This window comes from Schistocerca gregaria, chromosome 8 (assembly GCF_023897955.1).
Source record: "Schistocerca gregaria isolate iqSchGreg1 chromosome 8, iqSchGreg1.2, whole genome shotgun sequence".
NCBI lineage: Eukaryota > Metazoa > Arthropoda > Insecta > Orthoptera > Acrididae > Schistocerca > Schistocerca gregaria.
The window spans coordinates 305,593,180-305,612,650 of record NC_064927.1 but is presented as its reverse complement, the minus strand read 5'-3'; the positions used below and the strand labels follow the sequence as shown (position 1 = coordinate 305,612,650).

General features: G+C 43.4%; 1 protein-coding gene across 6 annotated transcripts in view; it reads right to left on the bottom strand.

Annotated features, from left to right (window-relative positions):
* Positions 1-19,077, bottom strand: part of LOC126284563 (uncharacterized) — a 335,286-nt gene extending 316,209 nt beyond the window's left edge. For 5 of the 6 annotated variants that reach the window (XM_049983571.1, XM_049983572.1, XM_049983574.1 and 2 more), the window contains exon 1: positions 19,023-19,077. In XM_049983571.1, the coding sequence (XP_049839528.1) occupies positions 19,023-19,068 (46 nt within the window). In that variant the 5' untranslated portion in view covers positions 19,069-19,077. Of the gene's footprint in view, positions 1-4,776; positions 4,917-8,254; positions 8,342-19,022 lie in introns of all 6 variants that reach the window. The other variant, XM_049983569.1, reaches the window with a different exon arrangement.
* Positions 19,078-19,471: the final 394 nt, after the last annotated feature.

The following is a 19,471-nucleotide window of genomic DNA, read 5'->3' as shown; positions in this document are numbered from 1 at the left end:
AATATATCAGTTAACTTACTTTAACGAAAGCCTAGTCATTTAATATCTCTTCTTAGTTTGACACAAGAGAAAGATTATGTGTCGAGGAGGCATCACAGAAACAGTATTACGGATCAAGTAAATGTTGTGTTATCGTCGTCGGTGAATAGTTTACAATTAACTATTTCAAACTGACAATAGGCTAAAATTCATGATTTACATTGTGGAAACGTTACGAATTATGCCGCGATGCACATGATACCGTTACATTGGTGCCGGATTTGAATTTATTCTGATGTTCAAAAGCTTATGCTGTGATTTCTTTACCTGTTTACCGTAAATATAGCAACAGAGCACTACCACTCTCCTTAGCTGATTTATGTATTGGCAGCAGAGGGTGGTTGAGAACATGGTGTGCCTCATATTGTGTAACAAATGTACATTCCATTTATGCTATGGTTAAGATCTGTGCCAGGCGTTCCATTTGAATTGGTCTGTTAACAGCGTGTCTGCCTGAGGGCTATTAGGTTTAATGCTTCGAGGAAATTAAAACTGAGTTAAGAATTAAAAATAAGTATGAATGTTACTATGTCGGAAGTTTAAGGGAAGTGTTGTATCGACCGGTATTGCTGCCGACGTCGGGCGGGGAAGATATGACAGCAGCCGTGTCTGTTGTTGAAATGACGTTTGTAGACATGTTGACACTACTTTACTTCTTCGAAGAACTGGAACCGTCTTCCTACAACTAAATTCCTCCGGCACCAACGGTGAAGGTGTACTTTACACCCGTCTATAGTAAGTACTATAATATAGTCATGTACTTCATATTTTAGAATTTAAAAAAAAAAAAATTTAGGAGGGCCCTTGTGGCCGTGCGGTTCTAGGCGCTTCAGTCTGCAACCGCGTGACCGCTACGGTCACAGGGTCGAATCCTGTCTAGGGCATGGATGTGTGTGATGTCCTTAGGTTAGTTAGGTTTAAGTAGTTGTACGTTCTATGGGACTGATGACCACAGATGTTTAAGTCTCATAGTGCTCAGAGCCATTTGAACCATTTGAACCATTTTGAAAAATAAGTATACTGCTTCCCATGAATTCCTCTAGCATATTCTACAGTACTTCTAAATTTTTATCGGTTAGTTGTTACGTGAAGGAATAATTAGACTATGTACCATCATTATACTGACTCATATTTTTAGTTCTGAAAAGATGACGGGGGTTTGGGCAGCAGCTGATTAAAGAGGAATGAATCACAAAGTAATCAAATGGCTCAGAGCACTATTGGACTCAAAATCTTAGGTCATAAGTCCCCTAGAACTTAGAACTACTTGAACCTGACTAACCTAAGGACATCACACACACCAATGCCCGAGGCAGGATTCGAACCTGCGACCGTAGCAGACCCGCGGTTCCGGACTGCAGCGCCAGAACCGCACGGCCACCGCGGCCGGCTACAAAGTAATCCTCCAGTCTATTTCACTACGAGACTTCCATTCTTGTTTTCGTTCTACGATAAGTCAGAGATATTTATTACACTAGACCTAAACAAGGCTGCGTTTGCAGAAGCGTCTAAGGCTGTTATAATCTTCACAATGCACTAAACTTTATATGAATTTAACTGAGTTTTTTTCAGGCCCTCAGTAGGAGCTGCGGTGTTGTTACGTCTCCTGGGCAAAATTTTTTGACACAACTAGATGTTGTGCCTGCATTTATTATAATGAAATGAAGTCAAGACTTACATGGGTACGGTTCCAGGATTCCTTTATAAATAGCCTTCCAATTGCGATTACATTCACTTTATTGTGAATACGAGGAAGTAACTAGCGAGTGATACATGATCTTAGTAATACACTTCATACATGACATATTATAAGATAATGTTTTTTTCCGAGTCATTCCTGTCGTGATTTCCATACTTTTCAGCATAGACCAAGATCGATTCAAGGGAGTTTCACATGCGCATTTCAAACATCGCTGTAATCGCTGTAATTTTCGTGACTACTAGATATTTTGAAGAAAAGACTCTATAGCCATTTTATGAAGCCCATACAGCGATAGCCCATTTCTGCGAGAAATGTTCCTCAGGTGTCACTTCAGCATATGCACTTATTGAGTCATTTAAGTAAAATAAGTCTTGAGAATTATTTCACCGGAAAGGTTCAGCCTCTTATTCATTTACACATAATCACTTCTAGTCATTCCTTTCCCTGTTGCAGTCGCAAATAGAGCGAGGGCAAAACTACGGTCTACAAGCCTCCGGACGAGACCCAGTCTCTGTAGTCTCATCTTCGTGGTCTTTGCGCGAAACGTACGATGGCGGCAATAGAATAGTTCAGCTGTCAGCCTTAAAACTGACTAAATATCTGTTATGGTGCCTCGAGAGAAGTACGCCGTCTGCCCTCCAAGGTTCTCATTTGAGTCCACAAAGTATATTTGCCTGCTGATCTAACCAACCGGTAACAAATCTAACAGCACGAATCTGAATTATTGCGATGTTTTCCTCTAACCCGACCTATTGGGTATCTCAAACACATGACAGTACACAAGAAACGGATGGCACTAGCGTTCTGTATTCCGCCTCCGTCATAAATGAGCTATATTTACCCAAAATCCTTCTAATAAACCGCAGTCGATCATTCGCCTTTCCTCCTAAAAACCTGACCTGATCGTTCCATTTCATATTGCTTTACAAATTTTCGCCTAGATGTTGAATCGATGAGTCTGTGTCATGCAGCACACGACTAACCCTGTATTCTAAAGTTACAGGAATTGTTTTTTCCTACTCGATCACATTATCTTATATCTTTCTAAATTTAAAGCACGATGCAACTCATCACACCAACTAGATATTCTATTTCCATCATCTTGTGTCGTCCTACAGTCAGTCAACGTCGACACCTTCCCGTGCATTACAGCATAATGAGCAGAAAGACGTAAATCTCTATAGCCTGTCCGATCACTTACGTATATAGTGAATAAAAGCTCCCCAGAGACATTCCTGACAATTCACTTGCCTCTGTTAAATGCTCGCCGACAATGAAAACGTACTGGCTTGTATCGCATAAATAGTATTGAAGCCACCCACATATCTAGAAACAAAATCCCTATTGGCTCAAAGGCTCTGAGCACTCTGGGACTAAACATCTGATGTCATCAGGCGGCTAGATCTTAGAACTAGTTAAACCTAACTAACCTAAGGACATTACACACATCCATGCCTGACACAAGATTCGAACCTGCGACGGTAGGGGTCGCGATGTTTCAGACTGAAGCACCTAGAACCGCACGGCCACAACGTTCGTGTAATCCCTCTTCTCGCACCTTTGTGAACAACCTGCACTGGGCCGCTATGTCAAACGTTTCTAGGAAATCTATGACTATCAATCTGCTTTTTACCCTTCAACCATAGTTAGCAGTATATTTTTTTAGAAAAGAGCAAACTGAATTTTACATGTGGGCATAGATACGTGAAATGCATTCTAATGTAATGTAACTGTGAAATCAATAAAAGAACCCACAGTATGAACGTGTTTGCGAGGGGCTTTCAATAAGTAATGCAACACGTTGCTTTTCTCGGCCAGTTTAGGTCGGAAAGTGTGAAATTTGTTGTGGAACATCGTTGGATATTACCGCTTCAGTCCCTGTAGTTTCATTAGGTTCGGATTGGCTGTATCTCTGTACATGACCATCAAATTAGGGTCTGTCACTGAGGTGCATTCCAAGCAGAAAGCTGTCATTAAGTTCTTTTCAGCGGAAAACCAGAGCTTCATAGAAATTCATAGGTGTCTGGAATGTCGACGGAGACCTAGTAGTTGAAAAAAGCACGATGTGTCGTGGGGCGAGACGTCGGTGATTATCGCTGGAGGGTCGCTCAGACCTGTCCGGTGTCCTGCGTGACGGGAGGCCTCACGCAGCTGCGACTCTTGCAACGTTTCAACGAGCGGACACTCTCATTCGAGGCGAGTTAGGATGACGGTCTTCTGGGACAGTGAAGATGTTGTCCTGTTTGACGTCCTACCTCATGATGTAACGATCAACTCTGAAGTGTACTGTACGACTACAACGTAATTGAAGAAACGCCGTGAACATGTTAGTCGCCGCTACTCTTTCAGTGGGTGTATTACATTATCGTAAAAAATTGGTTAGTGGCAACAAGATGAGGATTCTTCCGTTACACCCCACCCACCTCACTACGCGACGTCACATTCGTATACACGTAAAAACACTGAAAACGTGTAACAGTGTATTAGTTATTGGTAAAACTAGAGCTCCAGTCATGGCAGTGGATGCTGCAGATTCCGTGATCTCGGCTAACATTCACTGACGGAAAAAGTCACAACACCAAGAAATAGTTGTGCAACATCAGACAGGGAACATCATCACACGACAGCTCCAGCGTCCTCCACAGACAGTGTTATTGACCGACAGAGTGCAACAAGCATGGAACTCCACGCAAGAAACTGACATCCGGTACCCGTAAAACAAAATACAATCACGTTTGCATCAAGCACTCAGGCAGATACCTCGGTTATTAATGTACCAGCACTTCACATTTTCAATGGATCACCTCGAGCTGACATTAACCTGTGATCATGCCCTGTCAGTAACCTTGACTAGTGTATTCGAGGAATTTTATTCCTTTACATTAATTATTCTTTGTGTTGTGACATTTTTTTCCGTCAGGGTATTTAGATTTTCCTTCGAGTTTGGGACATAAGGCCTCCAATGGGTAAGAAGTAAAGTTCAGACTACTCCCAAAAAACAAAAACCCACATGCACTTAGTGATAAACTAATTACCAGATAATACCAAAACCCTGGATTATACACTTCGGTAACGTGGGTTTCCATGGGTATCGTCGGCTTGCCATTTGCTCTGGCCGCTGAGGCGGGATGTGGCGCTCGTAGACTTTGACGGGGCAGGTCCCTTCCATCGCGTCCTGTGCAGGAAAGTTTAGTTAGTTACTGCTGAGTAGTTTCCTGCAAGTAAAAGTGTTTTCAATCGTTTCTTTCAGATACCCTATGGCGTGGTAATTCACTTACGGATGCTGAAAGCAGAAGCTACAATTAACTACATTCTCCCAGCTATACTTTAGTGTTCGTTTCTGGTGCAGGCAACCACACGCCGAAATGTAAATTTTTTGCTGTGAGTTGTGTGAGCGTCGGTGCGTTTCCGTCAATCCGTCAATTAATGTATCATGTTCTGGGAAGTGCGTTGTGATTAGCTTACAATGTTACTGCAATGAGGTGTATTTGTGGTTCGGGACGTTTACGTTTCTTTTCTGCATGCAAATTACCCTGAGTAACAGTTACCATTAGTTCGTCTGTCCGGTGTTTTGTACAATCAATTGTCTATTGAAATTTCTGGATTTGCCGAATCTGCCTGATAGCTTGTACTGATAGACTATAACAGGGATTGCACGATTAGTTCAGAGAGTGTACTGACGGGGAATCAATTACGCTTATCATTCTAGCGGAAAAGGGTTCTGTTTAAACAGTTAAGGAACCGCGACCGAGCAAGGATGTATTAATTTTTGGAAATTTGTGTTACATTCCTATATGACCAAACTACTGACGTTACCGGCTCCTAGGCTTACACACTAATGAATATAATTTAAAATAACTTACGGTAAGGACTACACATACACCCATTCCCAAGGGAGGATTCGAACCTCCGACGGAGGGAGTCGTGCGAATCGTGAAAAAGCGCCGAAGACTGCACGGCTGCCCCACGTGGCGATGTATTTAATGTAATCAGCTCCAACATAGTTGCTTATATTGTCACTCGATTAAGTTTGTATCTGTTTGGATTCACCGAGAACTCGAGTTCATGATATCCATGTCCAAGCGAGCACTGAGTTTCGCTGTATGAGTTTTATGAAGTTTTCTAAACGCCTTTAAGTGCGTGCGTATTTGCCTTTTGTTGCCAACAGTACGATAAGAACTGGATTGCGTTTTCGCATTGCACGTTGTTTAGTGTCAAATACCGAAGTGTGGCAGTACGGAAAACGTATGTTGGTCACTGCGGTTCAGCTGGATAAGGTAAAGATAGTGCCGTCCTTGGGTAAGAGGGTTTTTGAACGAAAGTTTAAGTGATATCTTACGACAAACGGCCTTACTTGTAAGAGGCGGATACGTTAAGAGTTAGTTTCGTTGTAGTTCGGTGTGTTTCCACTAGTGTATGTACTAAATCATAGCAACGATTGCGACAAACCGGGCTCAGGTAATACCTGTTAAGAGTGCAACTTATTCGGCTATTGATGGTGTTAATTGTTAAGTGTGCTAACCATTTAACCCATGTTATAATCAATATCACGAGGCACCTGTGTTTGTTCGAAACAGCTTAGAGCGATTTCCGGACACTAATAATTACCAACTATATGATAATGAACTGAAGTGTGTTGTCTGTATTAGTATTTTATATTATTTGATGTCAGAATTTTACTTTCTTGCAAATATAGTTTCACAAGTTAGTGTTAACATTTTTTTCTAGGACACTTCTTTATGTTTCAGAGGTGCTGCAAATTTTATTTCATTAATAGTCGTGCTCAAACTATAAGGATTGACATTAATTCATCGCTTAAAAATAAAATCGCTGTTTTAAAGCAAATTAAGATATGTAATTTTTCTTCGTAAAATTATGACCTTGAATATATACACTCCTGGAAATTGAAATAAGAACACCGTGAATTCATTGTGCCAGGAAGGGAAAACTTTATTGACACATTCCTGGGGTCAGATACATCATATGATCACACTGACAGAACCACAGGCACATAGACACAGGCAACAGAGCATGCACAATTTCGGCACTAGTATAGTGTATATCCACCTTTCGCAGCAGTGCAAACTGCTATTCTCCCATGGAGACGATCGTAGAGATGCTGGATGTAGTCCTGTGGAACGGCTTGCCATGCCATTTCCACCTGGCGCCTCAGTTGGACCAGCGTTCGTGCTGGACGTGCAGACAGCGTGAGACGACGCTTCACCCAGTCCCAAACATGCTCAATGGGGGACAGATCCGGAGATCTTGCTGGCCAGGGGAGTTGACTTACACCTTCTAGAGCACGTTGGGTGGCACGGGATACATGCGGACGTGCATTGTCCTGTTGGAACAGCAAGTTCCCTTGCCGGTCTAGGAATGGTAGAACGATGGGTTCGATGACGGTTTGGATGTACCGTGCACTATTCAGTGTACCCTCGACGATCACCAGAGGTGTACGGCCAGTGTAGGAGATCGCTCCCCACACCATGATGCCGGGTGTTGGCCCTGTGTGCTTCGGTCGTATGCAGTCCTGATTGTGGCGCTCACCTGCACGGCGCCAAACACGCTTACGACCATCATTGGCACCAAGGCAGAAGCGACTCTCATCGCTGAAGACGACACGTCTCCATTCGTCCCTCCATTCACGCCTGTCGCGACACCACTGGAGGCGGGCTGCACGATGTTGGGGCGTGAGCGGAAGACGGCCTAACGGTGTGGAGCACCGTAGCCCAGCTTCATGGAGACGGTTGCGAATTGTCCTCGCCGATACCCCAGGAGCAACAGTGTCCTTAATTTGCTGGGAAGTGGCGGTGCGGTCCCCTACGGCACTGCGTAGGATCCTACGGTCTTGGCGTGCATCCGTGCGTCGCTGCGGTCCGGTCCCAGGTCGACGGGCACGTGCACCTTCCGCCGATCACTGGCGACAACAACGATGTACTGTGGAGGCCTCACGCCCCACGTGTTGAGCAATTCGGCGGTACGTCCACCCAGCCTTCCGCATGCCCACTATACGCCCTCGCTCAAAGTCCGTCACCTGCACATACGGTTCACGTCCACGCTGTCACGGCATGCTACCAGTGTTAAAGACTGCGATGGAGCTCCATATGCCACGGCAAAGTGGCTGGCACTGACGGCGGTGGTGCACAAATGCTGCGCAGCTAGCGCCATTCGACGGCCAACACCGCGGTTCCAGGTGTGTCCGCTGTGCCGTGCGTGTGATCATTGCTTGTACAACCCCCTCGCAGTGTCCGGAGCAAGTATGGTGGGTCTGACACACCGGTGTCAATGTGTTCTTTTTTCCATTTCAACGAGTGTATTTAAAACTTAGCAGTAATTATTTGAAACTATCACAAGCACCAACAAATTTCAGTACTTATTAATTGTATAAAAATAGCAATGAAAAACTGAAAAGAATATGAGCATAAAAAACGAATAATTTTAGGAATACTCACTAATTTAAAAAATATTTCTTTCAGTATATTGTTCAGACATATGTAGTGCTAATATACAAACCAGAGTGCAGATTGTCCTCGGCAACCGCAGGCCCTCCTGCGTGCCCTAGGCACTCCTCGGGACATACCACCTGTGCAGAGATGGCTCCTGCGCAGAGGAATTGTTTTGTAGTTTTAATATGTGCCATACAACGCAATAACATCAGTAAATTCATCATTCACAACAGAATATTGAATTAACACGGCACCATTTGAACTTAAAATATGCCACTGGCAAACATGCGGCTACAGTAACGACACTGCTTGAGTTCGGCAAAGTACTTTACGCACATGAAATTGGTGCAGCGCGTGAGAAAAATAAACATTTACATACACATACTTCTGTAGCTTCTCTGATTTCTCATACATTATTAAGATGGTCATTTCTCCCTATGTAGGTAGGTGACAGTAAAACACTTTCACATTAAGGGAAAATATTGGTGACTGAAATTTCGTCAGAACATCTCGTCGCAGTGAAATCGACACTCGTTTATTGACTTGTAAATGACGTATAAGCGTACTGTAAGCAGTCCCTTTAGTAGAAATGTTGTATCTTCTAAATCTTGGTTAAGTGCAGTCCATGTGATGTCTTCCCTATAACACTATCTACCTGGTCATTCCAATTTAAATTGTCCTTAACAGTAATTAACTGATTCTTAGTTCAACTGGCAGCTTTTAAATTTGTGTAATTTCTGGTGTAACCGAAATTTAGTGGCTTTCTTTTCTTGCTCATTTGGGTGACATTATAGTTTGTCTATTCTGAGACCATTGTCACTTTTTACACAGTACAGATACAGTGTCTATTTTGTAAATGGTTTGGATCTTCTGATGACTTTACTAGAGGGCAAACGATAGCTTCTTCTACAAACAGTCTGACAGGGCTACAAAGATTGACTACTAAAATGTTACATAGGTTAGGGAGGGCAGAGAGACTATAACACTTGATTTGGGAAAGCCAGATAATAGTTATGTTTTATCGAAACTGGACGTGTTTTTCTTCATAGAGTTACCACAATCGTTTCTGAAGAAAAAGGACGAGATTGAATTGGAATAGTTCTCTTTCAGTCGATGATTTTCTGTAGATTACTACGAACTGAGACCTATTTGACGGGAACCCACGAGTCCAGTCACGTAACTGAAGTGATATTTCATAGACACGCAATTGATTAGAAGTCTTTTGCGAGGAACAGTGTCAAAAGCCCTCTTGAAGCCTAAAAATATGGAATCAATTTGAGACCGCTAGTCGACAGCACTCATTATTGCTTGCGAATGAAGTGCTGGTTGCGTTTCACAAGAACGAATTTTCTGAAAACGCGCTGACAAAGCGTCAATGAATATCATGCATATGAATATCGATCTTTCTTCAGTGTTCCAAAAACTACGACTTAAAATACGGGTGATGAAGTCCCAGATATTTTTAGTAACCGACCAGAAATTATTCACTTTCAGGTTACACAAACTACTGATTTCGTTTCATCTTGACGGTATCTAAATACCATGTATCAGGAAACGGTAAAAATGATGAGTGAAATTTCGCAGCGGCAGCTCAGCTGGCCAGAAATTCTGTCGCCACATCCAAGAAGACGTACATTCTGCAATTGGTTATTGAACGAAACTGCCCTACTATGATGTAATCCATACCGGCACCAGTAGTGGTAATGCTACATAATAAGCACTGACCATGAACGAATGTGTGTGTTACATCCAACTTGACCCCAATATTAGCACGTCAGTGATTCACAGTCCTGTTAATGATTTCGTCTAAACATGTTATGTGACTAACATAACCTTTGTCTACATCACCAACTCCCCAGGGTCCAAGCATACTTTTTACCTCGTGTGACGTCGTTTGCTGTCAATACTACGCCACCTGAGTCCACATGTAGAATTTGGCGGTAGCCCATGTGACTACGCCCGCAAATCTACGGCCGGCTTTTCGTTCAGCCTTTGTTACTACTGCGGACATCGGACTCGGCCTATCTAACAGACGTAACTTGGATATTACGCCGGACTTGCTGGGAATCACGTTCAGTATAGAGATGTATAAATCGCTACGTATGAATCTTGTTATTTGTCCCCTGTCACAGAAGCCACCACCTCCTGCACCTCCACAAGTTTATGGTCTACCAGACATCTCACATGAGAGGCCACGCATTTTCACTGAGGCGGAAAATGTCATGGGATATCGTGCCGAATGTTATTTTTCCCAGTGTAGTGCAGTAACTCGATTTAGCTTGGACTCAAAAAGTCATTGGAAGTCCCATGCAGTAAAATTGACCCATACTACGTCCATAGCTGTGCACAACTGAAAAACGTTGCGAGTGCAGGATTTTGTGCTCGAAGTGAGCCCTTGATTATGTCCCACAAGCGCTTGACTGTATTCGTGTCGGACGATCTATGTGACCAATCTATTCGCAGAATGCTCTTCGTACCAAACTCGAACAGTGGCACATGGCGCATTGACATCCATAATGATTCCAACACAGAATGACTGAAAATGGTCTTCTGTTAGCCCAATATAACCATTGCAAATATCCAAATTCCAATTGCAATCATCACTTTAGTAAAAATATGGCAAAGGTAATGTTGAATCAGATCACTGGGAGCAGTTGTGATCTAAATAAGAATAGATTTACTCATTCTTAACATCACGAGACAAAAAGATGACTAAATAAACATCACGAACATCTTTTATTTGGACAAACGCTATCAATGATATGCGGCCTGTGGTGAAAGTGATCACCTGGGGATCAACACACGACGTAAACCAGAACACTAAAGGCTTTACCTGACTTGAAACATGTGAATCCGCGGCATGACCCAAAAACTGCGCCACATTCAAGCATGGTGCTGAGAAGAATATATTGGAGCCCTAAGCCATAGCAGCGAATACTTTACCGTCCTGCGATGAGCTCGGCGGCCCAAGTCATGGACGGCCATAAACTGTTATTAATGACGCGCGTCCTAAATATGCAAGTAAGCGGTCTCACGATTGGCTAATTCGGATCCTCTCAAACCCCGGTGGGTTCTAGTGTGCAGGTGGACCCGTTTGCTGTTCTGCCAAACCAATTTGAATCCATGCCACAACTATGAATGACGCAATATGTCAAATGTTTAGACGGATGCTAAAAGCTGTACCTCTGATAGTTCAGATGATAACTGGCACATGCTCTAACTGGCACGCTAGCAAACGACACAAGTCTCACCATTTAGATATCACCTACTGTTCTTTACTAGCGAAGCGCCAGTAAAAGAGTGTCCCTTCTCTTTCTCTCAGCTTTCCTCGCCGGCTCGGCAGCCTACCACACTTACATGTCAGACTAGTCCTACTTTAGCCAATAACGAGCTGGAGTGCAGCACTCGAAGCTGGGAGACCACCCCTTGCTCTGCATACATAAATTTGACCAATTAGTGACTTTAAGAATGAATTGGGAGAAAAGGAGGAACAGACTCAGATTAGAGGCCTCTTCCTCACACGTTTACGCTGGAACGTTTGCTAAAAGCATGACCTCGATGGAACCACAGTCTTGCATACAAAGTTTGCTATGTCCCATGTAGCGTCCATCTCGAACTTTCCAAAGAACGGTAATAAACTCGGTAAGCCCTTGTGCCTTCACAAATATGTCTTGAAGCAGGGTCTGGACGTCTGGGCGCCACTGCCATGGAAATTCGCAGAAACGCACAGTCGTCTCATTGGCGTCCTGCCTAACAAGGGCCCATCCTCTGCTTTATTTGCTGCTCATCCATGCTCTGCCGTTAGCGAGTTAGACTATGTAAAAGCGGCCGTCGGCCGACTGGCACCATCCAACGAGTCTGCACAATGAGACTGAGCAGCAACGCAGTCCACAGCGTTGCCCCCCAGGTTCTGCAGAAAAAACGATCCTCTCGGCCCTGAGCCACCGTACGCTGTCACTGAAGTCGTTTAAATCGACACACTCTTCCTTTTTATGCAGGCAAAGCTTACCGCAATTCCTTCAGAAGAGCACACAAGCAAGAGCGTTAACTACTGCCAACCATTTTATGATATGAATGAAGTCAGATAATTTCCAGCTATAGCAACTATGTAATAAAGATCAACCTCCCTAGGAACACAACACCGTATCAGAACTGACAGTGCTCTGCAATCTTTCACCATCGCCAGTCAATGAGGGTTTCAGATAAACTAGACTACCCAGGCTTTGAATCTAAACACAGCTCTCACCATTATTGAACCACTACCAGCTTACACTGTGTCTTGTTGAAAACTTGGTTTTGAGGCTAAGTGGGGTGTGCGCCTCACTCAAAATCTATCATGATCTCTTACGAACTGAAATGGGCACTCGTCTGACATGGCCACCGTTTCCCTGTCATTTAGGGTCCACCCGATATGGTCATCGGCTCAGGAGAGGCACTGCAAGCGATGTCATGCTGTTAGCAAAGGCACTCGTGTCGGTCGTCTGCTGCCATAGCCCATTAACGACATCTTTCGCTGCACTGTCATAAGAGATACGCCAGTCGTACGTTTCACACTGATTACTACGGCTATTTCACGTATTGTTATTGCCTGTTAGTAATGACCCATCAAATGCAGTTGCTATCGGTCGTTAAGTGCAGGCCATCAACCACTGCATTGTCTGCCTGAAATGTCATATTATCGACACACTCTGAATTCCCAAACGATCTCCCGAATGTACTTACCCAATCGTCTCGCTCCTAATGCCTTTCCGCGTTCAGACTATGCTGATTACCTTGTTGAGGCTAAACACATCTACATCATACTCCGCAAGCCACCTATACTTTGATTGTGCTTATATTTGTGCTATTCAAACTAATTGTAAACAAGTTTTTGCCTTCGTTTGCGAGCTCCGCCAGAGCAGCACCGCAAACAAACCCACTGTTCAAGGTATCAGGTAATGGAAGTTATATCCTGCCTACGGTGTTTCAAGGCACACAGTTAGTAGGCGTTCTCCATCCGTAATGCTAAATGCTGTCTCCGTGGGAAGTGCAGCCACGATCAGTCTGTGTTATCCTACAATTCAATACCCGCGTTAGTAGCTCCCTAGTTCAATACGTACATACATACCCATCTTACTTCGACGTCCTCTGTAGTGAGATTCAGACATGCAATGAACGTCCACTGCTGAGATCGGGAGCTGTATGAGATGCAAGAATTACACTGTCCAGTCCAATTAAGGCGAGCACCTGTATCAGCCTTGTGAGACATGCAGGAAGAGAGTCAACGAGGTTCTGAAATATATTGATAGGATGTGGAGCCACACAGACTGCAGTGCCATAAACAGTGAGCTTGGTTTCTCAGTTGAGGATCCAAAGTTGGCGCTGGTCGTGGTGGCCAAGCACTTCTAGGCACTTCAGTCTGGTGCTGCACGACCGCTAGGGTCGCAGGTTCGAATCCTGCCTGGGGCATGGAATTGTGTGATGTGCTTAGGTTAGTTAGGTTTGAGTAGTTCTAAGTTCTAGATGAGCGATGACCTCAGATTTAGGGTTCCATAGTGATCAGTACCATAGGAACCATCTAAAGAGCGAACAGCCCAATCAGGGTGGGCCATAGATTCTCGATTGGATTTTAATCGGCGAGATTGGTTACGTGGGTGGTACAGTAAATTCTTCTTGTGTGTCAGTTACGTTTAAGTAAATCTAAGTACTAGATGAACGATGACCTCAGATGTTGAGTCCCATAGTGCTCAGTGCCATTTGAACCATCTAAAGAGCAAACAGCCAGTCAAGGTAGGCCATAGATCCTCGATTGGATTTTAATCGGCTAGTAGACGGCGTACTACAAGGAAAAACAAACTGCACTTCAGGGTTGGACATGGTTACCACGGATAAAAGCGTAATTGTGTTAAGCCACTGAGCCTTTCTGAATGATGAGATCACACACGGTTTTCCACGAAAATCTTTCTCAGACCATAATACTCTCTTCATTGGGTTCAACTTCTTCCTGACGTTTCACGCCTTACATGCCAATGGCCATCTCTATGATGCAACATAGCCTGCCGCAGTGGTCTCGAGGTTCCAGGCGCTCAGTCCAGAACCACGTGACTGCTACGGTCGCAGGTTCGAATGCTGCCTCGGGCATGGATGTGTGTGATGTCCTTAGGTTAGTTAGGTTTAAGTAGTTCCAAGTGCTAGGGGACTGATGACCACAGATCTTAAGTCCCATATTGCTGAGAGCCATTTGAACCATCTGATGGAACATAAAAAATTGATTCATCTGAAAATGCCACCTTACTCCACTCAGTGGAAGTCCAGGTGTGGTTTGGCATGATGAAGAGCAGTCAGGTTACGTACATGAACCAGTCCCCTGCCGTGGAGGCCCATAAGCAATTAGATTACCCCAACGATCGTTGAGGAGAAACTATTGGTAGCCCCTCAGTTCATCTGGATGGTCAGTTGCTGAAGAGCTACATGTCTGTTAGCCTGTACACCTGTCTGCAGCTGTCATTAAACCCAGTCGTCTATGGGCTGTGGCGCAGCACACGTGCTTCAACGCCAGTATTGTGTAGCTCAACTTTGCCACTGGCAGACGAACAGTTAACAAACCTGCTGCCTCCGCACTTTGCCCGAAAGTCAATGATCGTGTCCTTTTAGACGTTAGATAAATCGGTCCACTTCCACATTACGACAAAGGCTGCACTAACTTCTGTGTTCGACTGCGTGCACGAGGTTCTGACGCCAGTCTTTTGTTTCAAAGGCTTGTCCGAAGTGGTGGTATCGGATACTGAACCATAGATCACATCGGCAGGATTTCAGCAGTTTTCTGATGCCAATGGCATCAAGCAAAATGACTAGCACAGGGTTCCACCCTCATTCGAAAGGAGAAGCCGAAAGCTTCATCAGGACTTTCAAGCAACTAATGCACTTTTACGCACTTCTCACATGCGAGGGCAAACTTCAAGGCCTCTTCCTCTCATCGTACCGTTGCCAGCAAACAACGACTAATCGCTGGAAGACCTCTAGCATGGACGTCGACATAGATCACCGCCTAAACAGTTATGTCATCCGCAGCGATGTGTCCATCCTCGGCAGGGCTCTAAATTTAATGTGTTTGATTTTGTCTTGTTCCAGAGATTTTTGCAGACTGGCGCTGAGAACATAGCGTTACCTCCAGAATCTTGGGCTGCTCATGAAACGTTATTTATTTGTGTTCGTTATTGCTCTTTACTTCCTTGAAGTTAAATAAAGAAGTGCCTCTAATTGTTTTTCTCACTGTCATAGAATCCACCAACTCGTTGGCACCCACCAGCAGGACAACCGTCCTCTCGCAAGAGAGATCCGACGTCTATCACCTCATCGTAATCGTAATACAAGGGCTCAGTCAGCGATTGTCGAGTTGTGACTATCCTTAAAACAAAATCATTTGCAAGCTCCTTCTTTGTTGCTGCTAGCCACCTTGTCAGCACATAATTCAATAAAAAATTAAGTTTTTCGTTTTGTCCACTAAATAACATTTTTCCAAATAAGTAACAAAAATGTCCAGTTCGTGCTGTGAAACGGTTAGCGAGTGCTTATAACGTCTACCACTTTTTTCCTCCCTTTCTTCTCGTTTCTCAGTCACTCGGGCGAACCACCAACCCACTCTCCACCATAATCATTATATTCTGCCACTTGCTTTTTTTCTCTCAACTCTGTCGTAGCCACGTTCTTCAATTTAAACCTATAATTGATCTTTGTCATTCTTTAACAAAAGTATATTCTTGTTTTTTGCTATAGCTGCTGTTGCTGCACACTATGTTACAGTTATTTCTGATATATTTATTATAAGGATTCCCATAACGTGCATCCTAAAGGACTTAATTTATAATGCCTATATAGGTTTGTTACGCTCCCCTTAAACTTAACGCTGCCATTTTATGAAATCGGCTATATTATATCTTACATTCAAAATCGACGCACAAAATTTTCATATCCACTCACTTGCTACGCACAATCTATTAGGCCTACAGAAACAGTGAACAGGACGTTTTTCGAAGGAAACTTCGTATGGTTAAATTTTGTACTGTGATACTTTTCTTCATGAGGGCACAGTTTCCGATATTCAACAAAAACATACAAAAGTGATATTGAAATTCCCCTCCACCCCCATATTCATTTCACCACTCAGGATTTCTTGTATATTGTTCCTGGCTCACCCTCCTACCACTGTAAAGAAATTTCAGCCTACACCAACTATTACTAATATTCGACCTTTCTTTGGCCCCTATTGATTGGGCTATTGCGACCCGAAATTCGTCCGCTATTTCGTTAACATTATTAATTTAATCGTGCTTGTGTGGGTAACGAAGTAAAAACAACTTTTATAAACTTTTCACTTAAACTAAATACATTTACTGTTCGATCCAAACATAATCCTTACGAACACAGTAGTTTAATAGTCAGAAGGCATGACGAATACAACGATATAATAGTTCATTTTATGCTCCGAAAATTCGCTAACTTCTTAGACGTTAATTTTTCAGTCCGGTAGTGCCGGACAAAGCCAGTAGCGTAATATGGCCAGTCAATGAAGACCAGAAAAAGTCAAATTTGATAAATAATTAGCGCCGTATCAGAATTTTATGCAGCGGTAGGAGTCCCGTAAGCAACGTAACAGAAATCTGAATAGTGAGGAGTGAGTGGGGGTTTTGAGGGGCAGTTGAAGGTGACATTTGTAAATATTTCTTGAATAACCTGCAAATCAGGTAAAGAATTTAACTACATGAAGTTTCCTACAAACAGGTCCTGTTCACTTTTTCTGTAAGACTAATAGTTTGAGAAATTTTGACATTGCAGTGTGTCAGCAATCGTGAAAAATTTAATGATTATAAAGAATCCGCCTCGACTGCAAATAGAAACCGGATGTTCACCTTGGTTTCGGAGCAGATAATCACGCCTTCTTTGGAACACTCTAAAACCTAATGGGGCGTGGTCCAACATTGATATAGAACGCACAAAATGGCAAAATACTCACATAAGATGTAAAATAAACGTTATGTGTGTACCATGTCAATAGTTGTACCTAGCTCAAACGTCAGAAGCGTGCTTCCTTCACACGCGGCCCACCGAACGTTGGATCGGGTCATGAAGCACCCTTCTGACGTTTGAACTAAGTACAGCTATAGACATGGCAGACACCGTATCGTTTATTTTACATTTTATGCTAGTATTTTACCATTTTGTCCGTTCTGCCTCTTTAAGCAGCTCGTGGCTTTAGTTTGTTCCGAAGTAGGGGTTGTTACCCGGGCCGAAAACTAGGTTAACAACCGGCTTCTACTTACAATCGATGCGAATTCTCTATAATCATTGCTACTAGTTTGTACATAGAGACCGAGAGAAGATTAAAACTTGGTTCGCAGATTTTGAAGGCCAGTTCAGCGTTGCGGCCTCCATAAAACAACAGCGATTGGGGGAGCTGAGAATGAATCGGTCACAAACTGCTAATCCTAAAGGTATGGAGTAAAGATGACAACATTCGCAATTGGCAGCCGAAGGATGAATTTGTGACTTTAAAGAGCAGTAGGCAAAGACAAAAATAGTAACTAGGGAATATATCGACACCAAGACAGGAAGTCTTTGTGAATACCATTCCGGTACTCAGCTGGACAGAAAACATGGCTCACAGACAGGTGGGTGATGTATCAGCATTTGGGGGAGTAGGAGTAGTTGGGCTCAAAGAAGCTGGTTCGAGTAATCACAGAATCACTCGACGTTTGAAGAGCAGCGATGCCGCTAAATTTCGATGTTGATAGGAATGGGGAACCATGGCGAACACAGCATCAAGAAGGAATCACTCGACCTGGAGAGACAACAGAACGTGAGGCCCAAGCAATCGTCAGAGAGGCAATCAGAGCGCCCCTGTCATCGTTATCATGGATCAGACGTGCAACTGGTGCTTCAGTGACCACAAGGACCAGTAATGGGTGGCTCACAGAAAGGGGGCTCAGCTCACGCCGACCCTTGGGCCAACAGCCATTGACCTCTGTACATCAACAGGCCCGTTTTTAGTGGTGTTGGGCACATTCAACCTGTAATCTCACTGTCAGCTTCTTTAAATCATCGCAATAAATCATCCGTAGTATAGCCCGTATGTTTTGGGAGAAAATTCATTTCTATCGTCTTGTCATCGAAACGATATGTAAGCACAACGTTCATTGGATTATTGAGATTTAGGAACCGTCTGTTAGATATTGGCCAAACGAACTCCACTTACTTAAATATGTAAACGGGAATGCTATCACAGCTCTGAATAAGTTAACATAGCAACTTCATGCTGCATTATATTCCAAATGGGTGCTGTTTTTGGAGCTTGCAGTTACTGACTGCTAATATTAATCTTCTTTCCCACAGTTTATTTCTAGGTAATAGGGTGCACATAGTCTCACTCTACTGTACGCGACGCTTGTCTCATTTATCCTTTATGTTTCCCTTTCCTTACATATCGGATGTAACTAGAAAAAGTTATGCGTATGATTCTACCAGTAATAGTTTCTCTCACGCAGTATGAGGTGAGACCAAATACTACAACACAGTTGAATCCGTCTTGTCAGTCAGTATAAAAGAGCAATTGAATAAAGGCTTGTGTACTGCTGAGCGCATACAGTGCAGTTCAGTGAAAGGTGATGCATATGGAGTACGAATGGATGAACAGAGTGTCTCAAAGATTAGCAACAAGTAATTCGTTTCCAGCTGTTCGCCTCTTCGATATGTAGTTAGAGGTGAAACAACGTTATTGGCATATCTGTTACAAATTAAAAATGCGTGTAAGAGTCAATTATAAACGAAGTTACGTGGCTCTGTTGGGCGAACTGGCTTACCAACACAGGCGGCGACCACGACGATGACAATGAGTGTCTTGTGCATGGTGAATAGTAGCCAGGAGTCAGCAACTGCGCCTTTTATAGGCTAGTAAGCTTCCGTTGTTACGTAAAGCGAACGTCATCAGATAAGTGCGAATTGTGGTGATAAACGCTACCAGGCGCTTTGTACTTCACAGAAAATTATCCGTTGTTTCCTCCTGTGGGTGGTACTAGCAGTCCGACAAGGAAAAGGGAAATGAATTTACATGTCACTGGTTGAGGGAGGCGTAGCTACGCGAACGAGCAAGACAAGAAAACGTTTACGAGATACGAAGTCTGGTTACGTCAAGTTTTTAGTTTTTCGTTTATTTATTTATATAAAGCTTTGATTAAAGAAATACTATCAACGACTGCCGAGTAAGATATACCAAATAAATTAATAAGAAATGCTACGGATCCCCCACATT